The 20,413-nt window shown below is 40.0% G+C and overlaps 1 protein-coding gene across 6 annotated transcripts in view; it reads right to left on the minus strand.

Annotated features, from left to right (window-relative positions):
- Positions 1-20,413, minus strand: part of mark1 (MAP/microtubule affinity-regulating kinase 1) — a 36,072-nt gene that overhangs the window by 9,210 nt on the left and 6,449 nt on the right. For all 6 annotated transcript variants that reach the window (XM_086259454.1, XM_086259452.1, XM_086259453.1 and 3 more), the window contains exons 3-9: positions 15,858-15,911; positions 5,638-5,686; positions 4,601-4,666; positions 4,266-4,336; positions 2,867-2,923; positions 2,524-2,760; positions 1,254-1,373 (exon numbers count right to left, since the gene is read on the minus strand). In XM_086259454.1, the coding sequence (XP_086115580.1) occupies positions 1,254-1,373; positions 2,524-2,760; positions 2,867-2,923; positions 4,266-4,336; positions 4,601-4,666; positions 5,638-5,686; positions 15,858-15,911 (654 nt within the window). The remainder of the gene's footprint in view (positions 1-1,253; positions 1,374-2,523; positions 2,761-2,866; positions 2,924-4,265; positions 4,337-4,600; positions 4,667-5,637; positions 5,687-15,857; positions 15,912-20,413) is intronic.

A 20,413-nucleotide genomic window follows, 5' to 3' on the forward strand; every position in this document is an offset into this window, starting at 1 on the left:
TTATAAATTGTGTTGATAGGCTACGTAAAACCAGAGTCATGATAAAAATGACTCTGGTTTTTTCCTCAATAGCTTAGTCGCGTTGACTGCCTAAGGACAGCGCAGCAAGCATGCTCTGCTTATGAGCGCGAGAGAGAGAGAGAGAGAGAGAGAGAGAGAGAGAGAGAGAGAGAGAGAGAGAGAGAGAGAGAGAGAGAGTTTTGATATGTGAGAGATTTGTGACGTTTAGCGTGTTTGGAGTGTGTCAGAACAATGAGGCGACTGCTGTCTCCAGGTAGAAACAGGAGTGATACACCTGCTGCTGTCAGGCCTGCAGGTATCAGGCTGTGATGTTTTCCTTTATAGTGGACAGAAATTATTGTTTTGGAGTGGCACAAATCATTTGTGGCATCTTATTGAATGCAGAACAGCTGATTGTTATGTAAATAGTTTGAAATGGTTATTTAAAAAAATCAAGGTAAAAGGTAAATGGATGCAAATAACTTTGTTTGCAAAACTTGTGCATAGGATTTTAAAATTGACAATTTATATTTGCATTTAAAGTTATGAAATATGATTCATTAAACATGTTTGTGGTTGTTACAGTAAAAATAACTTTTTCTACTCAGATTTTATGTTTTTTGTCTGATTTTAAATCAATTGTGTTAATACAGTATGTCAAAATGAAATTCAGACAGGTGAGGTTGTGCTGAAAAGAATGATACCAAACAAGACAAAGTAAATAGTTTTTAAAGGTAAAATGTGGAGGGAAAATCAAAAGTAGTTAAAAATGGCCAATTATACCCTGGACCCCAGAGGGTTAAACGCTTTTTTAAAGTAACGCAATAGTTACTTTTCAATTAATTAATTACTTTTAGAATATTGTAACTCAGTTACTTTTTTGAAGTAGTAATTAGTAACTATAATTAATTACTTTTTCAAAGTAACTTGCCCAACACACGCTCATAATAATGAATGCACATCGTATAAGGATTTTGCACACAAAATTAAGGATTATTTCCATTCCATTTAGTTTTTCTGTTGATGAAGGCTGTAGTGAAATCAAATTTTAAGTCCACTCTTTGAAGAATATCATTCCTCTGACAGGCTATAAAATTAAAACCATTCTTTTGTTTTCCACCAACCAACAGTGGCAATTACCTGCTTCCATGACATTAAAACAATATCACTCCACATGGTTACGACTGTCTTTTTGACTACTTGCTGGAGAGGAAATAACTGTTAAGCTGCATCAATGCAAACACAGGTATTACCTCCAAACTGCCTCGTTTCACGGGATTGAGCACGAGCAGTTTCTTTAGCAGGTTTTCACAGTCTGTGGACATGTAGAAGGGAATACGGTACTTTCCTCGCAGGACTCTCTCTCTCAGCTCCTGCACACCAAAGTTGCAGACAGACAGGAGGAGAATTTAGCAACAAAGTTTAACAATAAAAGGAACAGCATCATTTTTCCCATGTAAGCCATTTGAAAGGAGCAGACCCCAGCGTAAACAACACAATCGCTCTATAATGTTGCTTATTTACTCATCAAGTGTGCACTCAGTAGCTATTTAGAGTCAAGTGGTGAATGCCAGTCAAATATTTATTCTCCTATGGCTCCGTTTTGGCTGGCTGTGTTCACATGCTGTACTTGTGGCTGTAAAGATATTGATCAATGCGCCTATAACACTGCAGGTCATTCAGCCCTGCTGTGAACATTAGTGAATCTGACTAAATTTAGTCCAAACTGTTGCTTTATTAAAGGAACATGAATTCATGCGCATGTCTCATTACACACAATACACAGTAAATTCCACCTTTAATTTTTTATGGTTGAAGTAACCGCCTCGTGTGAACATCATAAGTCTGTCAGAATGGCTCAGATTTTTTTTTTGGCCCAACTTCATTTACGGTAATCAGGCTTTTGGAGTTCAAGCTATTTCATACTCAAACAGAAGTATTCAAACTGATGAATAAAAGATCTAATTACTAACACTGTTACGGTTCAGCTATAATTATTTGGACAATAAATATTTTTTAATAAAATGCGCTGAAGTTCAGAGGAAAAGATTTGCATTTGTAGTTTTACTGTTGGTTTCTGTTTTTTCTTCTTTCTATACGACTTGTCTCTCAAAAAGCTTTTCCTCACTCTCAACTGTGATGTGGACAATTAATAAAGGAATTTGTAACTCAACTCAAGAGCAACACCACAGTTGTACTAACCATGATGAAACCTGGTAGAAAAATAACTCCTCCCTTTATGTACACTGTATCAGTGTTTTCTATTGTCTGAATGCACACAACTGAGAATATCTGCAAGACCCAAGTGCAATATGATCTTAAGATCAGATGATTACATAAGCATTTTATCTGAAACACACAGAGCACTTTATCGACATGTGGACAGCCAGAGGTGGAAAGTGCTCACAGAGAAAAAACTTTTCCAAGCTTATAACCAGTTGCAACATTAAAATTTCCAAGTAGTTCCTGAGTCAGTATGAACTACTTAGAACAAACAAACAAACAAACAAAACAGCTGCCCACCTTTAGGTTCTGTCCATCAAAGGGCAGTGAGCCGCTGACCAGTGTGTAGAGGATAACCCCTAGACTCCAGACATCCACCTCTGGACCATCGTACTTCTTCCCCTGGAAGAGTTCGGGAGCAGCGTATGGCGGAGAGCCACAGAAAGTATCCAGTTTGCTGCCCACAGTGAACTCATTGCTGAAGCCGAAATCAGCTATCTTGATGTTCATATCTGCATCTAACAACAGGTTCTCTGCCTGCAGTGAAGAGAAAAAGAGGCAAAGCACACCGTGGACTGTCAACACCGACAGGAAGTGACTGATGTGGATAATCGTGAGGAGAAATTGTCTCACAAACTTTCACCTTTAGATCTCTGTGTACTATCCTCCTCTGGTGACAATACTGCACTGCAGACACAATCTGAAATATTAAAAAAAACAAAAAACAAAACAGGCATCATGACAGTTAAATACATGTACAATATCATGTACATTACATAGAAATGCACACAAACTGCAGCCTTTTCTTTATTGATTAATCAAACCGGTGTTTGTTCACAAACTGTTTTCGTAGGACTAGCTGGTGATTCTAAGGGCGCTTTCACACCGATAGCTTGTTTACTCTGAATCAGTTGATGAGTTTGTAAACTAGCAGCTTCATCCCAGGGTTTGGTTTGGTTTCACACAGACAAAAATCCAAGTGAAATCCAAGTGAACCAAAACGCATCACAACAAACCACGTGAGAACATTCAGCGCACTCATTGGCTGGGGCGGGAGCAACAAAGGTATATACAGGAAGAAGGTGTTGGGTGAGAAAACTGAATTTACATTCATTTCAGTTAGTTGCTAGCCCATGCAGACCTTTGCACATCTATAGTATCTTCCTGCAGTTAGAATAAAAAACAAAACAAAAATACGTTTCTACGGGATTTTTGTTTTTTAACTTAAACTTGTAACATACACCAGGGTAGTTGGTTCAGATCGGGGTTGGATTACGTTCACACCATAAATGAACCGTTCCAGACCACCTCCCCCCAGTTGTCACGGTGCGGTTGTTTTGTCTGATCACACCTGCACAAACTAACTGCACGAAAGGGGAAAATTAACCAGAATCAGAGTTCGATTTCCACAGGTGTGGAAACCCCTTAAATTAGCCACAGATGTGAATATAACTGCAAAAGACTAGCTACCTGATCAGGTGCACCTCGCCTCTCATGCTATGCCAGCTGGAAAAGGCTTCAGACCCTCCAGTGAAATTAATATTTGAATTAGCAGTTAAGAAAAATAGAAGGCTGGATATTGTATAAGATTCTTGCAGTGACATTGTTTATCTCAAAACGTGAGACAAACAAACAAAGAGAGCTTTCATGCAAGCAAAACATTTTATTAGTATTTGCACATGATCTTTAATCAAGCTATTATTTAAAAGAGGCCACAAACCTGCATGCACTCAGACATAAATGAACACATCTGGATTTTGACCCTGTCGACGTTACACCGAAGGAAAAAGAATAAAAATAAAATTGAATTCTGTTCACTTTCAGGCCAAGCATGAAAGGAAACTAGTAAATTCACAAACTACTGTAGATGCCTTATTGCTCCTGCAGCACCACTAGATGTCAGAGCAGCATCTAAAAGGAAGTTGTTCCCTCTTTCCTCTGCAGTCAGTGATAAAGCTTGATCTTGGTGCATGCAGTCTTCTCTCAAAAAACAGTAAGGGAATGACGACAGAGGCGTGAGCGCTGCGATACTGATGACTCACCTGTCTGAACTTGGCTCTGGCCTCCTTCTCCTTCATTCTGCCGTGAGCCACTAGATAGTCAAACACTTCACCTGTAGAAAGAAGAAATATATAATTATCAATAAGTATATTGATAAAAATCACATCAATAACCATGTACTAATGCTTGCTTTGAGGTAACCCAACAAATAACATGTTTAATATTTAATTTGAAATGGTGACTAGCTGGAGTGACAGATTTGTAAATAAGCATTTTTGCAATGAATTTTAGAGTTAAACTAACACAACAGAGTGACACTCAGAAAAATTAACAAAATGTCACCTGTTTGGTGGACATGAATTAATGCTTCACTTACCACCACTGGCATACTCCATCACCAAATAAAGAGTCTTCTCTGTTTCAATCACCTCAAACAATTTCACTGCAGGAGAAAGTGGGGAAAGGAGGCAGAGATGAAGTAAATCAAAAGCTAATTGAAGGTTGTGATTTGGTGTAAGCTGAGCTTGCTGGTCTGGTCTATCCTAATGCAATAAAACTCTTAACAGAGTCTGAATGGTGCCAGCATGGTACAAAGTGGCATTAAACCATTTGCTAACTATGCTTGTACTTTTGTACAGTCAGATCAAGATGTGATCATTTCTTTATATTTTTCTAGGAAAATGGGAAGCAGGTTCTGCGATTTATTTAAACAAGTTCAAACACACAGTAGATAAGACAAAACAGAGTTTCTGCAACTCTAAGGAGCCTAAAAGTCAATATTTGGTATGACTACCTTCATTCTTTAACACAGCCTGAACTGTAGTTTAAGTAGTTGTCAGGAATAGTTCTCAAGACATCTTGATGGACATTTAAAGCTCTTCTTTGGATGTTGGCGGCCTCTTATTCTGTTTACTCTCAAGTTGATCCCACTCTGCTTTTTCACCCAGACTCTGGGGAGGCCAACATGACTGATAGTGTTCCTTTGTGTGTTTTTCTATTCCAGGTATGCTTTTACTGTATTTGGCAGTGTTTTGGGGATCACTGTCACGCTGACGAATAAAAACCTTTGCTTCAATCAGACACTTTCCAGGTGATATTGCATGGCATGGAGGAGATTTCCCTGCAGCCAATGTTCCAAGAAAAACTTTAAAAGACCTTAAGAAAGCCTAGAGAACTATTGCTCAAGACGAGCTAAGAAGAAAAGAAAAAAATGAGGTGTGGATCATGAGTTTTGGACAGTATTCTAAGTAAAAGAATAATTTGCAGAAGGAAAGTACAATCTTATCAAAGTGTGAGATGTTTTCATGGATAAGGCAGTGACTTAATGGGGATCGCTTGTTACACAGTGTGCTTTCACAGGGAAATACTAATCCAAACTCACTGAGGGTCTTGTAGGTTGCTGTTTGGGCTTACCTATATTTGGATGATTCAAAATCTTCATTATTCTGACTTCCCTGAAGAGCTGTAGAGACAGACAGGAACATTTAATGCACCCACAAACATGTCAAATGAAATTACAATCAATGAGCACTTAGTGTCAGCTCGGGCTCTGCTGGGAAAGCACTTATTAAGCACTGATTGGAGGAGTTAAGTGAAGGGAACTCAGCCATAATAAATTACACGGATCTTCGAAACCATAAGAGAACCTGAGGATGACAGGACAACTGGACTGTGTGAAGCAACATGGCGCAGCGACAACATTGTGCTAAACCCTGCCCTACACAGACAGGGTAGAGAATTACATCTCCACCGACACGCTGCAGTCCAGCAAGCCGGCCAATCGGTTGTCCAAACAGCCAGTCAGCAGCATCGCACGCACAGCCAGCCACTGCAGAGAGGCAGTACACAGGCTCAGAGCCAGTCAGACATCTGCTGCCTAATGTAATCATCTTAGCATGCAAAAAAGATGCAGAAATGATGCTGATGCCTTAGTCACATAACTGTAGAAAACAAAATGTAGAAGAAGGTTCCTCTACTGCAGAGGGAGAAAGTTTCTATCCAGCCACAGGAGGCTAAAGGAAAATCTAATTTCTCTGAGCCTCCCTGTGCAACATCTGAGTGATGAGTCAGAAAGCAGAATCATTTAAAACTCAGTCTTGGCACGGCTGTTTATGTCAGACGAGCTTCTGCAGCCACTTAGAGGTGCTGTTGAATCATCTACATTCTGCTGATTCTCAGCAGAACTCTGCTGAGGTTGTGTTTGAGTGTTAAATTTCAACGCCAACACGACTGGGATTTCACACCTGAGGCAGAACACAGATTTTTGCCATTTGCTGGCTTCGACTCAGTGAAAACTGAGCGACGCTTTGATCCACGGTCTTTTCTAAAAACGAGGAAAAATATGTCGTTATCGAATGTGTCAAATTAAACGAAGAGAATGGATACTGTATTGTGGTGTGTGTGTCTATATGAGCGTGTTTGTTCGACTTCTTTCAGTGGCCTTTTAGGTCTTACATAAGTGCCGGGATAGTCTATGTTTCTAGGTCATCAAACACAGCTATTACACCAGTGTGAGCAGGCCTGACTCTGTGGGACCTCTGAACCACAGTCTGGTTCAACAACATGCAGGTACTCACTCTCACTCTAATTCTTTCTTTGGGTCCCTGTCTCTACTTGCTCACCTGCCTCACTTTTTCTTTTCTTCCTCTCATAACATCCAAAAAACACACCCACGCCCACACACGAATAATGCAAGAAAAAGTCTCAAGTTTTCTTAAACCTAAACAACACTTTTTCCCCCAAACAAGTGTGGTTTGAAGACTAGCATAGATTGTTTCCCAGTGCCACAGAGCTCCGTTGTTGTCCGGAAAATATTAAAACCACATCAGTAAGGCACACTCGGTGGCATTTTCCCTCTTTACAATGTAGATGGGCACTGTAGTTTATTCAGAGGCAAGCCCACACTCCTCCCACTGCTCTAAATGTTCTCAACAGTACAAAATAAGCAGTCCAAGACATTTTTTTTGTAAATAAATCTTCATCATAAAGTTTCAAAAATGTCCTTTTCATCGTCATGTTAATGACATTTATTGACAATAGCAAAAAAATGTAATTATATTTCATCCCTATTAAGTAAGCGAGCTTCTTTGGCGTTTCATGACAGATCACAGTAATACAGACATATCTGAATTTCATTTTATAGCTTTTCACTGTTTTAATTATCAGGCCCAAAAGAGATGCACTGGCCAGCTGAGCAGCACCAAAAGGCCCGAAAGACCACAGAAGACAACTAAACCGGATGCTAAAAGAATGATTTCCATTATTAAGAAGAACAACTTCTCAGCAATTAACCAAATCAAGAACACTCCTGAGAAGGCAGATGTATAACTGTCAAAGTCTACAATGAAGAGACGCCTTCATGAATGCAAATGTAGAGGATCTACAAGGTGCAAACCACTGGCTACACTCAAGAACAAGAAGGTCAGGTTAGACTTAGGCAGGTCATACCACATGACCTGTCTAACATGGTGGAGGCTAGGGGTGGGGGGGAAAAATTGATACTGTGTAGTATCGTGATATTTTGTTTGCTAATAATGTATCGATACAGGGACAGCAGAAATCGATATTTTGTTACAAAAAAGGTTTTTGTGCTCTGACTTCAGAGCATGTTGATCCTTTTTCTGAGCAAGAATCCTGACATTCCTTCACTGTCCAAATGTGTTTAACTTTTTCTTTGGCAGCAATAAACATGACAGTTTACTTATTTTAATTTAAGACATGTTTTATTTTAATTAAGTTTAAAACTTTTTTCCATCCATCCATTCGCTTCCGCTTATCCTTTTTTTTTTTTCAGGGTCGCGGGGGGCGCTGGAGCCTATCCCAGCTGTCATAGGGCGAGAGGCGGGGTACACCCTGGACAGGTCGCCAGTCTGTCGCAGGGCCAACATACAGGGACAGACAACCATTCGCACTCACTTTCATTCGCACATTCACACCTAGTGACAATTTGGGTTATCCAATTAACCTATCCCCACTAGTGGGGATAGGTTTAAAACTTTTTTATTTAATGTAAAATGATATTTTGTTTTAATTTACTTTCAAATTCTTCAGTTGCTGAATGGGCTGCATAGTTTTCATAAATTTCATAGTTCAAAATAGCTATAATTGTACCAGATGGTTGCATTCAGTTAAGCTGGGCTAGACTGTAATACAAACCGTTCAGTTTGTCAACAATAAAACTGACTGAAATGAGAGAAAGACTGAGTGCGAGACTTTGATATTAGATAAAATGAATATTGATAAAGTTTACCTTTATGTACAGAATCTGAATATCGCAAAATATTTAAAAAAAACTTGCAATAATATCGTATCGTGCGTTAAGTATTGTGATAATATCGTATCGTGGGATGTATGGTTCCCACCTCTAGTGGAGGCGGTGTTATGCCGTGAACATGTATTGCTGCTAGTGGAAGGAGGTCACTGTTGGGTCGCCGGTGTTTACTGATGATGTGACAGCTGATAGAAGTAGCAGGATGAATTCTGAACAAGTGCACAAGGCGATACTCTGTGTGCTCATTTCTGCTCATTTCGCCAAATGCTGCAAAACTGAATTAACAGCACCCAACCCAAGAGTTTCTCAAGGCAAAGAAATTGGATATTCTTCAATGCCCAAGTCAGTCGCGTGATCTCAACTCAACAGAGCATGGTTTTCAGGTACTGAAGGCGAAACTGAATGCAGATCAACCCACAAACAAGCAGCATCTGAATGTGGCTGCAGTGACGGGCCCTCACAGAGGATCTCATGGGAGGAAACAGCGTTTGGTGATCTTTAGTGACTGACTGCAAAGGATTTTCATCAAACTATCAAAAACAGTCCTTATATTTAAAATTATGTTAGTTTGTCCAAATACTTGTGAGCAACTATGTATGAAAATTAAATGGTTAATAGGAAATTTTTGTTAAACATCTTTGCATTAAAGCTGAAAGTCTGCACTTCCATCACATGTTGACTGATTTCAAATTCACTGTGCAAAAACTTTTAGCATCCCTCTCATGGCTTTGTACCTAATCTGTGTGATCTATTTCTGTACTAATATGAAAACAGTTTACAGCATATTAACAGGCACAAATATAGAGTTCCTACAGACTGAGTGTATGGTGTTCACTTGTACGATGTACATGTACGATATATACACTCACGTTTATACATTAATGCAACTATTTTGAGATTGACATTTTAAAGGAATGTGTGCATGCAGATTTTATAGCCTGAATTTGTTATGGGACAAAAATCTTCCTGATCCAAGTGCCTCAGAATAGCAGGCTTCTGCATGGCAAACCTTGCTCCATACTCATCAACTGCCATGTTGGCCTGAGAGGTTCCCCCGTGGTAACAAAGTCAATTAGAGTGGAAACACACTGACACAATAACCAGAAGATCTACCGCACTACACAAGAATAAAAAACAACCCCCCCCCCCCAAAAAAAAAAAGTTAGAACCTCCGATACACATCCATCCATGCACGTGCTTTAATATCTGATGCATTGGTCAAGACAGAAAATCTGTAATATTCTGGATGAGTGATGAATTATAGAGGCAGTGCTTTATCTCAGTCTCTTATCTCTTCCCGTCTCTGCCTTGTTCCGCCTCTCTTTCTCTCTCTCTCGTTTGCGTCATTGCCCTAAAGCCCCTCACATGGGAAGCACGCGTGCAGCCACTTGGAAACAAAAATTAGAACAAATCTGAGAAGGGCAGTGGAAAACGACAACAACAAACACTGTGTCTGTCGATATAAGCTCAATAAGGATGTAGCCACCATGCAGGCTGACAGGAGATAATGAGTTAGCGGTCTTTGATCCAATCTACTATTAATATCAATAATATCTACAGATGCAGGAAGGGGGGGGGGGGGGGGGGGTCACAGCCTGGCATAAAGCAGAGTTTCAGGTAGACAAGGATTACAGAAAGAGCTACAAAAACAACAAATTTGCATCGCACACATCATTTGCAATGCGGTTGAATCTCAGTAGTCTGTGCCAGTGACCTACTTCCAGCCACCCAGAGGCACCCAGTCTCCCAAACTAGCCTTAATTACAGCAGTCCCCATACAGAAGGAGCAGATATCAGACTGGGAACACTTACAAGAACTGGCTGGACTATTTCAGTCACAGCAGCACAGCTGCTCATTCAACATGGAGATTATTGATAGGATGAGTAGTCTGGAAGCCCTCATCCCTCTAATGGGTACGTGCGTGCATGTTTAAAGTGCTCAAATATTACATAAAAAACCACATATCAGTAAATAACCATAGCTTTCTGTTTTTCCAAGAAAGACAGTGAGAGACAAAGACAAACAGACAGGCATCACTGATATTCAGGAAACAATCCCATCCTCGACTCCCAAGGTGCTAAAACCCAACAAGAAAAGGCACACATCTTTTTCAATCACTCTGCAACTATGAGCCACTCGTTATTCATAATCCACAAAACCAAAACACACTTTACTTACACCAAAACTCATTTTAACGCTTGTATAATATGTCTTATGGAACAGAAAATATTCACAAACATGTAAATCTGTGCATATCTTAGCCAGCGTTTCAGTTGTGTTATGATTCACCTCAAACACAAGTGCTGCCCGTCCAATCACCTTCCGCTCATCTGAACAAGACCAAAGCTTCGCTAGCCCATAGGCTCAACAGCGTTTCATTGGCTAATGCAGAATGGCAGGCACAAGACAGACATCAACAACACCCATTTACAAGAGCTTGACCCCATAGTGAGCTTTTTGTAGAATACACAAACAGAGTCGCCGTGTATTGTTCGGAGCAGTTTCTCACACAGTCACACTCGGATATAAGAGTGAGGGTAAAGGTTGGTACTGCAGCTTTGAGCCATGTTAAAAATAATAACTAGAGAAGCTGCCAGTGTTTCTGGGGTTTAATTTACCCTCTTCATGCTCTTCAGTCTTTTACATGTCATGTGTAACAGAAGAGAACCACATGCCAATCATGCAACCTTCCATATTTCACTGGCGTCTTTTAAGCGATGAAAAAGAAAACAACTCTTATTTACAGATTACAAAGAGAAAGCGCTGGGATGATGGGATGAGCGCAGCGTTTGCTCGGAGGGGATTAGCGGAGAGGCCTATTTTAGGGCTAAAATGCCTAAAACCATGACAACGTCAACAACCCTGACCACAGATGACATGTGATGCATTTCCTGTGGCGAATCTCAGGAGGTGCTTTGGATGCTAAGCTGACCTCATTTCCTGTTGGGGCTGAAACCACCTCAAAGTCACATCAGGGCCAATGGGCCATAAAGAAAAAGAGGGGAGGTTCGCTGTAACCTCATGACTCATTTTGGCCTCTGCTAACCCCTCTTTAAAATCAAGTGATCGGGACACTGTGGGCTCACACAGATATGCTTAAGAAAATAAGTGTTAAAGTGCTGTTTGATGTGAAATAAAGCTAATTCTAATCAGAGAGGATGCTAGCTACACTAATGCATAAATGTGTGCATAATGTTGCCAAAAATGACAAAAAAAATCCCCAGAGATTCTGCCAGCTAGAGCCTTCTGCATAAACCAAATATCTTCTGCTTATGTCTCTGTGTGTCATACAGGTTTGCGTGTATGTGCATGCGTGTGGTAGTAAAAGATCTGACAGGGCGATGGTTGTGCCTACAGTGCCAGATGGTGAGCCCACAGCCTGGCTCCTCTGAGACCATAAAAAGAAATATTAGTGGCATTTTGACAGGCTAACATGAAAGAGTGGCAGGGAGCGTAGGAATAATGTGGCCCAATCAGGCATCTCAAACCCACACTGAAACAGAGTCAGCATGAATGGCTCAAATGTTCTCCATGTTTGCCCTGCGTACAAAAGGTCTAATCAAGTCCAGATTAGTTGTTTTTTTTTAAATGCACTGGACAATCCTTCTCGATCCACGTATTTAGTGTTGCCTCCAGATATAGTTTACTTAGCTATGCAGACCAGCATTTTACCATGAAAATCTACATCACACGATAATCAATTTGCTGTCCAGACAGCTGTGTAGTAAAAATACAAAAACTACTATGATACCAATGTCGAAAGGGGGGAATTTGTGTATAGCTGCTTAAATTTTGCATCTAGTCATTGGTGAAGGGTCATAGAGCAGCCCAAACAGCCTCAAGCATTACAGTGAAATTAGGTCTAGACTTGTAATTTGAAGAGTGCCTTCAACAAAATCGCTTATTTTAATATACTCACTTTATTAGGTAGACACAAATTCCATTGCTCGCTAATGCAAATATGACATCATTAAATCAACTGGCAGCAACTCTGAGCATTTAGGACATTCAAACCCAGTATAAGAATGAAGAAGAAAGGTGATTTAAATGACTTTAAATGGCCAGAAGACAGGCGAAAAGCGACATTCTGTCTTGAGCTGAATGTAACAGTAATTCAAATAATCACTCGTTACAACCAAGTTGTGCAGAAGAGCATCTCTGAACGCACATGTCAGACCTTGAAGGAACTGGCTACAGCAGAAGACCACAGCAGGTTCCACTCCTGTCAGCTAAGAGCAGGAACCTGAGGGTACAATTTATACAGGCTCACCAATTAGAAGATTGGAAAAATGTTTCCTGGTCTGATGAATCTCGATATCTGCTGCAGTGTTCAGAACCTAGAGTTCAAATTTAGCATGAACAAATGCCACATATCAGTGGTGGTGTAATGGTGTGGGGGATATTTCGTTGGCACACTTTGGGGTCTTTAATACCAAATGAGCATCATTTAAACACCACAGCATAGCTGAGTATTGTTGCTGACAATGTCAATCCCTTTATGACCACAGTGTAGCCATGGTCTGATGGTCGTTTCCAGTGGGATAACGCACCATGTCACAAAGCTCAGATTTCTTGAACATGACCGTGAGTTCACTGTACTCAAAAGGTCTCCACAGTCACCAGATCTCAATCCAATAGAGCACCTTTGGGATGTGGTGGAACAGGAGATTCATGGATCCTGGATGTGTGCTATCATGTCAATACAGACTAAAATCTCTGAGGAATGTTTCCAGCAGCAGAATTAATGGTTCTGAAGACAAAAGAGGGTCCAGCCAAGCGCTAGTAACGTGTACCCAACAAAGTGACCAGGATGAATATTTTGTACACCCAGGAAACATTTAAGAGTGAATGAAAAATCTAAATATCATGACTGACTTTGGTAAGATCATGGTTTGTTTTGTTTTATTTTAATCTTAAATATTGTAAAGGTTTTCTTTTTTGGTTCTTTTTTTTAAAAAAAAAACCTTAACTGTGTTTTCTTGAATTTTAATTATAACTGGACTGAAAAATAAATAAACAAACAAATGTGAACCTAACTGAAAATGCGTCAGCCTGCCAGGGTGTGACTTGGGGGATTTTAATGGAGAATAGAACAGAAACATAAAGGGAAATGCTAGATTTATTAGACGACACAATACAAACGCATCATAGAAAAAAAAGAATCTCCATAATCTTGTTTTCATCATCGTTAAAAGCAAAAACCATGGCTGAAAATAAAATTAGATCTATGAAAAGCTCTGATAAAATGCGAGATTAAATTATCCACACTACATATTATAGCACAGTGGTGATTTCTCATTTTTGCACTCTCGATGCCCACTTGTTATTATTTTTCCAGCCTTTCAATTGATAATCAGCAGCAATACAAACCTCCAAAAAAACAGGAAACAGAGCAAATGACTGCAATGTTGCTTCTCTTTGGTTTTTCCAAGGCATTATTTGATCAGTCCAAGGTCGAAAGAGTGCCCAAGCAGAAAACTGTATATAAAAAGCACATGTTCCCTTTAATGTATTCGTGATGGAGCTTTTACAAGGGTAGCATAGGACACTCTGGGTCAATGAGACGATCGATTCAGTCTAGGAGACGGCTGCTGCATTACAAGACGAGCTTCTGCATTGCAGATGGCATATCTGTATACTATTACGGGAATCTACAGTATGGAGCAGAGGGCGTGAAAATATAAAACTGTGTATATGCTCCAAATAAGGATACATAACAAGACTCTACAGTTGATACAAATACAGAACATTTGACATCATCTGCTAATGTGAATGCAAACGCCAATGTACTGTATGATGTAATATTAAAAACACTTTATCCCCTATATATTAAAAAAAGCTGTATAAGTGCTGCAGCTCACATATGAAAGCCCACTGAATAATTGATCAACTGGGCTGCACGGTCACGTGATACATCTGTCCTGCTACATTCAACACTACACAGCGGACAACCCAACCCATCCGGTATGAAACTCCTCATGACCCAATCTGGCAGTGTCCCAGTCAGTTTCTATGCAGAATATTAATCCACCACATACGCACAAAACAAAATGTTCATTACCCTCACTTTGTGCACAGATTAGAAACCACACAATAGGCTGCGACACAAAAGAGCTCAAACAACGAGAATTATCTCGGTCAGATTAGATGAGCGTGGAACTGAGAGCTTGAAACTCTCACAGCAACTACACACTGATTGGCTAAAGAATTGTCGTCGGATCCCATTAAGATCCAAGACAATTGCAGGAATATAATCGTGTTAGAAATGCCCTGATAGGCGAAAAACCACCGTGTTTTACAGATGCCAAAGAAGGACTTCGGCAGTGAACCAGATTTGGTCTCACAATAGCCCTTTATGATTACACTCTGCTTGATTAGGCCAGCCTTCACTCACTCACCGAGTTCACTCATCTCATCTCCATTCAGACCAACATAAGGTGGAAGCACTATTTAGAAGCTAATCGCAATTATTTTGTCATTAAGAAGCTTGTAGGGGGCAACATTTTCCCACCCTGGTGGCCTACAAAGACACCACCAAGTGTCATTTATGTAGGTGTGGTTGTTATAATTGTCCATTATCAAAATGAGTCAGTCAGTTGCTAGGTAATTTTTTCATCTTTTACAAAAACCGGAAAGTAAAAGAGCAGCAGCGCTGGTGAGCCGCGCTACGATAATGTCATGATCATGAAAAGAATTCCAGTCAGTCAGCTGCACACCTGATTTATTTTTAGACTCGCAGTAGGTGATGTTGGCAGCTCTTGCTTTCCTTCCACATGTTCTAATCTGCGATGATGACTGTATGTGTACCGGTCTGTGCATTTACTTGGATAGCTTTCTTTGTGAGGACTGGCTTAAGTTTAAAACCACTGGAGTGACGAAATTTAGGGAAAGTGAGGAGCTTTTGAGCACTCCTTCCCTTTTCACATATATTCAAAGACCTATTTGAAGATGAACCTGGATTAGCCTGGTTTGAGAGCTAATAATGCAATATATGGACAAAGAGCACAAAGATAACCACGTGTGTTTAATGGGAGTCAGTAATCAGGAAACAGTCCCACAGCCTTTTTTCTAATTGGTTATGACTGCTAGACAAGGGAAGTGACAAACCGGACAGCAAGTGTATTTTTAGCTGCCCGTAACCACAAACAACAGAGTCAGGAGTGAAGGAGGTTGTGGCTGAAGATTAAACAAGCCCTGTGGTCTCTCCTGAGTACATCTGATTACATTATGTAAAATAGCACATCCTGAGTTCAAAGAGCAAAGAACAGAGTGGGGAGAACTCGGGAAAGACTATCGGAAAAGCCCACGAACACTGTAACCAAGACATCAATGTTACCATGTGGTCATAAAACATAAACTCACCTTCTGTAGGCTGGTTGGATTCAGCTGGGTTTTGTCTATTATCTTCACCGCCACCTAGAGAGAGAAAAGACAGGAAGACAGGGGAAGTAAAAGAAAGGGAGGGAAGGGGGGAGAGAGAGCGGGATGCAGACAGGAAAAAAATAAAAGATAACCAAGATGTCAAAGCTAATTCCAGTTTTGTATTTGTGCAGTTAAAACTTTCATTGAAATGAATTCTTATTATTTCACTATTGTGCGGTGAGGTGACTTTGTCAAAACATGTCACAGCTGAATCATCCATTCAGCCTGAACACACCTAAAAGCTTCTCTATTCAGTAATTCATTAAGACGTGAAGCATTGATTTGCAGAGATCAAAGCAGAAATACAAATTCCCTCTTGACTATGACTATACTGTGAATCAAGAGCCTTTACACACTGAGAAAGGCAACTTAAAGCAGGGAGCAAGAAAAGTTTGGGTAAATATTCTCAATTGGCAACCATGTCAGCAGTCATTTGCATCCATCTCAATAATCACCCCAAAGTGCTTGAGGAAACTGACATAGTCTCCTCACTTTGAGAGCTCAGCAGCTTTCACTGACTATCTGTGCCATACTGCAGAGTCAAAAGCGAGCCACTATATTATCTTGAGAAGTTTTAGTTTTTCATACACTGATATGTTGCCCCCCACCCCTTAGTTCCCTTGTAGCACACATAAAGTCATCCTGTACTACTAAATTCTCAGGTTAAACACCATTTAATGTCTGAGCTGATTGCTCACACACAAGTCTAGAAAAGTTCACAGCTGCATGTGTGAAAAAAGTGCTATGCTAAGCTTTTTTTATATGCGTAAATAAATTAGAATGACAGTTTTTATAGCCTAACCACAGGTAATTACCATAAAATCTTTTCTTAGCCTGACTACAGAGAGCAAAGGGGTCTAAGGATCAAACTAGTAGCTGTTTGCTGACTTGATATTTGAAATCCTTCACGTGTTTTACAGCCTCCATATGTCTCTTGAGACTCTTCAACCAACTGACAGTATCAAAGCTCTTAAACATGCGTTTGTTCCTTCTTTTTGCACTGTACTTTGTACTGAATGGATGCTGTTGTCTCAATTCAGAACTGGAAAGGAGAAGCTGCTGTTGGCTTTGGTGCTAAGATAATATATTCATAAAATGCATTAATAAAGCAAACAGAAAAATATCGAATTAACATCTGTGCAGTTAAAAATTAACTTAGTCTGTCAAAGTTCCACTTTCCTGATCGAATAAACCAGTAGGTTACAGAACGCTGTGTTGTTTGCCCAACTTTATTGCACCAAATGGCGCATGTAAATGTACGTACTTTTTATTACATTGCACAAAGTTAGCATATCACACGTATGGGGACAGAGCATGAGTCCAGCTATAACTGTGAATGCTGTCCATGGCTGCAGTTTGGACTTAACCAAAAGAATCTGTATCTTGGATTTACACTAAGTAACAATACAGGAGAATTTAAAGATGCATAAACGTATTTGCTCGTCTGCCATTCTTATAGGGTTTAATGTGATTTCAGCCCACCCTTAGCAGCAATAAAAACTTCAACTCTTCTGGGAAGATTTTCCACAAGGTTTAGGAGTGTTTCTGGGAATATTTGATCATTCTTCCAGAAGTGCATTTGTGAGATCAAACACTGATGTTGGACGAGAAACAACCCCACATCATAATTCCATCTCCACCAAAACTTAACACTTGGCACAACGCAGTCAGAACAGTACCATTCTCCTGGGAACCCCCAAACACAAACTCATCCATTTGATTGTCATATGAACAAGCATGATTTGTCACTCTAGAGAAAAGGTTTCCAATGCTCTAGAGTCCAGTGATGGCATGCTTTACACCACACCAAAACTTTGCATTCTGATGGAAAGCTTGGCTGCAGCTGCTGGGCCATTGAAACTCTTCATACAAAAATCTCCATGTGCAGTTCTTAAACTACTTTATCTTTAATAGCAAGGTCATCTCATGGCTGGACTTCTTCCACAGGTGGCATCGTATCACGGTACCATGCTGGAATTTACTGAGCTCCTGAGAGCAATTCATTCTTTCACAAATGTTTGCAGAAGCAGCCTGCAAACATGAGACAGGCGATTTTATTCACCTGTGGCTATGGAAGTGAATAACTTCTGGAAATATAGTGAATGTATCACACAGTGACAAAGCCCTAGGTTTTAACATTTTGTTGGGTATAGGAGTTGCACGACTCATCTCAAATCAAGTGATTTATACAACATTATTGTAGGATGTGTCCCCCCCCCACACTCTACCCCCAGGGAGCTGTGCCTTAACCATGATCTCCAATCATAACCATGTCTAACATTAGAAGTATCATAGGAGCGGATCTTGAAGAGATTTTGTCATCATCTATGTTCATCTGCTGAATTACATTCTAGCACAAAGATTGTAACCTCTGTAGAAGACACACTGATAACATTAAAGATGAATAATATCACAAAAACATACATTTTTTCTAAAGCATTACTGTGCCTCTGGCCTTATAAGAGCTTAATAAGCATGCTTCAGTGGATGCAGGCTGTTGGTAAGCCTGGTAAGGGGGGAAACCAGCAAGCAGATGCTGAGTCATGGTGATGAGAATACAGGTTATTCATCTAAAACCACTTTCCCTAAGAACTATGGCACAAATTGTTTTGTAATTTAATTTGATACAACCCCAGAAGCCAAACTTGATAATAACACCAAGAAACAGTCTAACAGGGAGAGGATGGAGCAAAGTGAAAGACTGCAGAAAGGCCTACTATGTGTAGAAAAACACAGTATGCAGGTGGTGTCTATTTGTAGCCCTTCTTAGGTGGGCAGGTGCACAGACAGACTCCCTTCCTCTCTGCTTCCTCCTGTCACGGACGAAGCTCAGGTTTAGGCACGTATTTGCGTGTCTGTTGATGTACAGTACGCCTACAGGTGTTGGAACGGTCCTCATGTGTCACTCTGCTGCATCAACTTCCACTATTCCCTTTGCACGAGTCAGTGAGATTCATTTAATTTCCTCGACATGATGCCGGGCAAATATTTTCATTTTTGTTAGCAGACAGAGATTTGATGAATGAGTGGACGGCACAAAAATCATACACAAGGCCTCTGTGTGCATGTGGGTGCGTGTGTGTTCACGCTAATGGATTTGAGGGTAAATAATTCAGTTTCACAGTGACAGAAGGGCACTGTGCATCAGTGTTAATTATTCAGCCCAGTCGTAACACAGGGGCCATATGCTCTTCACAGTATGCAGGACTTGTGATCGTGTGTGAATATTTAGACAGCGAGGACACAAAGGGGAAACTTTGCATCGCTCGTGTGCTCGAGTGCTTTGCGCGTTTCCTCTACACTCTGATTTCCCTTTAGGCTCTTTTATCAAAACCACAGAATCATGATATCTGTGTGCTAAAGGGAAGTATTTTAGCATTGTATAAGGTCATATGGGATGAAAAGAAAGGCATGACTGTAATACAGGGAGCAGGGCTGATGTATGAAATGTACGACAACAAAAGTTATTTTCACGTCACATCTATGCAAATAAGTGCTCTGAATGTTGTATGCATATTTGCTTCTACACACTTCTATGCACTCTAAAACAAGAAGCACAGTTTATACCATACTTGCCATATAAGTGCTAATGAGTATGTCCATATTTTCAGTGCTTTGTTTTCCTCGTTTCTATATTTAGCTCTCCAAGTAAATTTGCTCTCTGCGGAGACTAAGAGGATATTGAGAGCTTCTAAGAACAAGGGTCAAATTCCTTCCATGTGTCAGCAAGAAAGCTGCAACATAGACTGAAAAAGATAAACAGATCAACAGATAATTTGATTGATTTGTTATTTACGTTAAAACTATTTGTAAACATAATTCAGAATTAATGGAAAGTGACCATTTACTCTAAACCTAATGCCTTAAAAGCATTAAATTACCATGACATTCATGCTCATATGTAAACTTGATGGATGTAGCCTCCAGGTCTGTGAAGCAGTCCTAATGGCCAGATGGTGACTCTTCGTGGTAGAAAAAGTCATCTATGGTATACAAGAGTCTGAGAAAACAATTCTGCTTCTCACTTAAGTTTTTGCCTCAGGCAAGCAGTTTATAGCCTCAACAGATAGTTTCAAATCTTCTTCATTGCAGAAAAATTTGGTCATTTTGTAACTTACTGTCCTGTTTACTGTGAAATAGGCATGTCTACCTTGTGCGTGTGCAATACAATTATCAGAATGAGTTAACCAAGCTAGCTAATGCTACCATTCGCTAACGAGTTCTGCTCTCTCATCCAGTTTTCAAAGACTGCAACAGAGAAAGCGACAAACCCAAGGCTTCAAACTTGGACAATAAAAGACAGGGTTCAACACTGGCTGCAAGTATATTTTATGTACAATCTATATCTGATTGGTTTCCCCCAATATTGCCACTATATGTATGATAAAACCACACTAATAATAAATTATATCAATCCCAGGTCACCAATAGGTGGACTGTGGATTTTGATGGACAGTTTCTATTTTACTCTCTCGTATTTACAGTAAAGGTATTTT

This window comes from Aulonocara sp. 'chitande type north' Nkhata Bay, linkage group LG13, assembly GCF_057382095.1.
Source record: "Aulonocara sp. 'chitande type north' Nkhata Bay isolate Kocher_YH1m ecotype deep benthic linkage group LG13, A_spYH_male_GT1.1, whole genome shotgun sequence".
Lineage (NCBI taxonomy): Eukaryota > Metazoa > Chordata > Actinopteri > Cichliformes > Cichlidae > Aulonocara > Aulonocara sp. 'chitande type north' Nkhata Bay.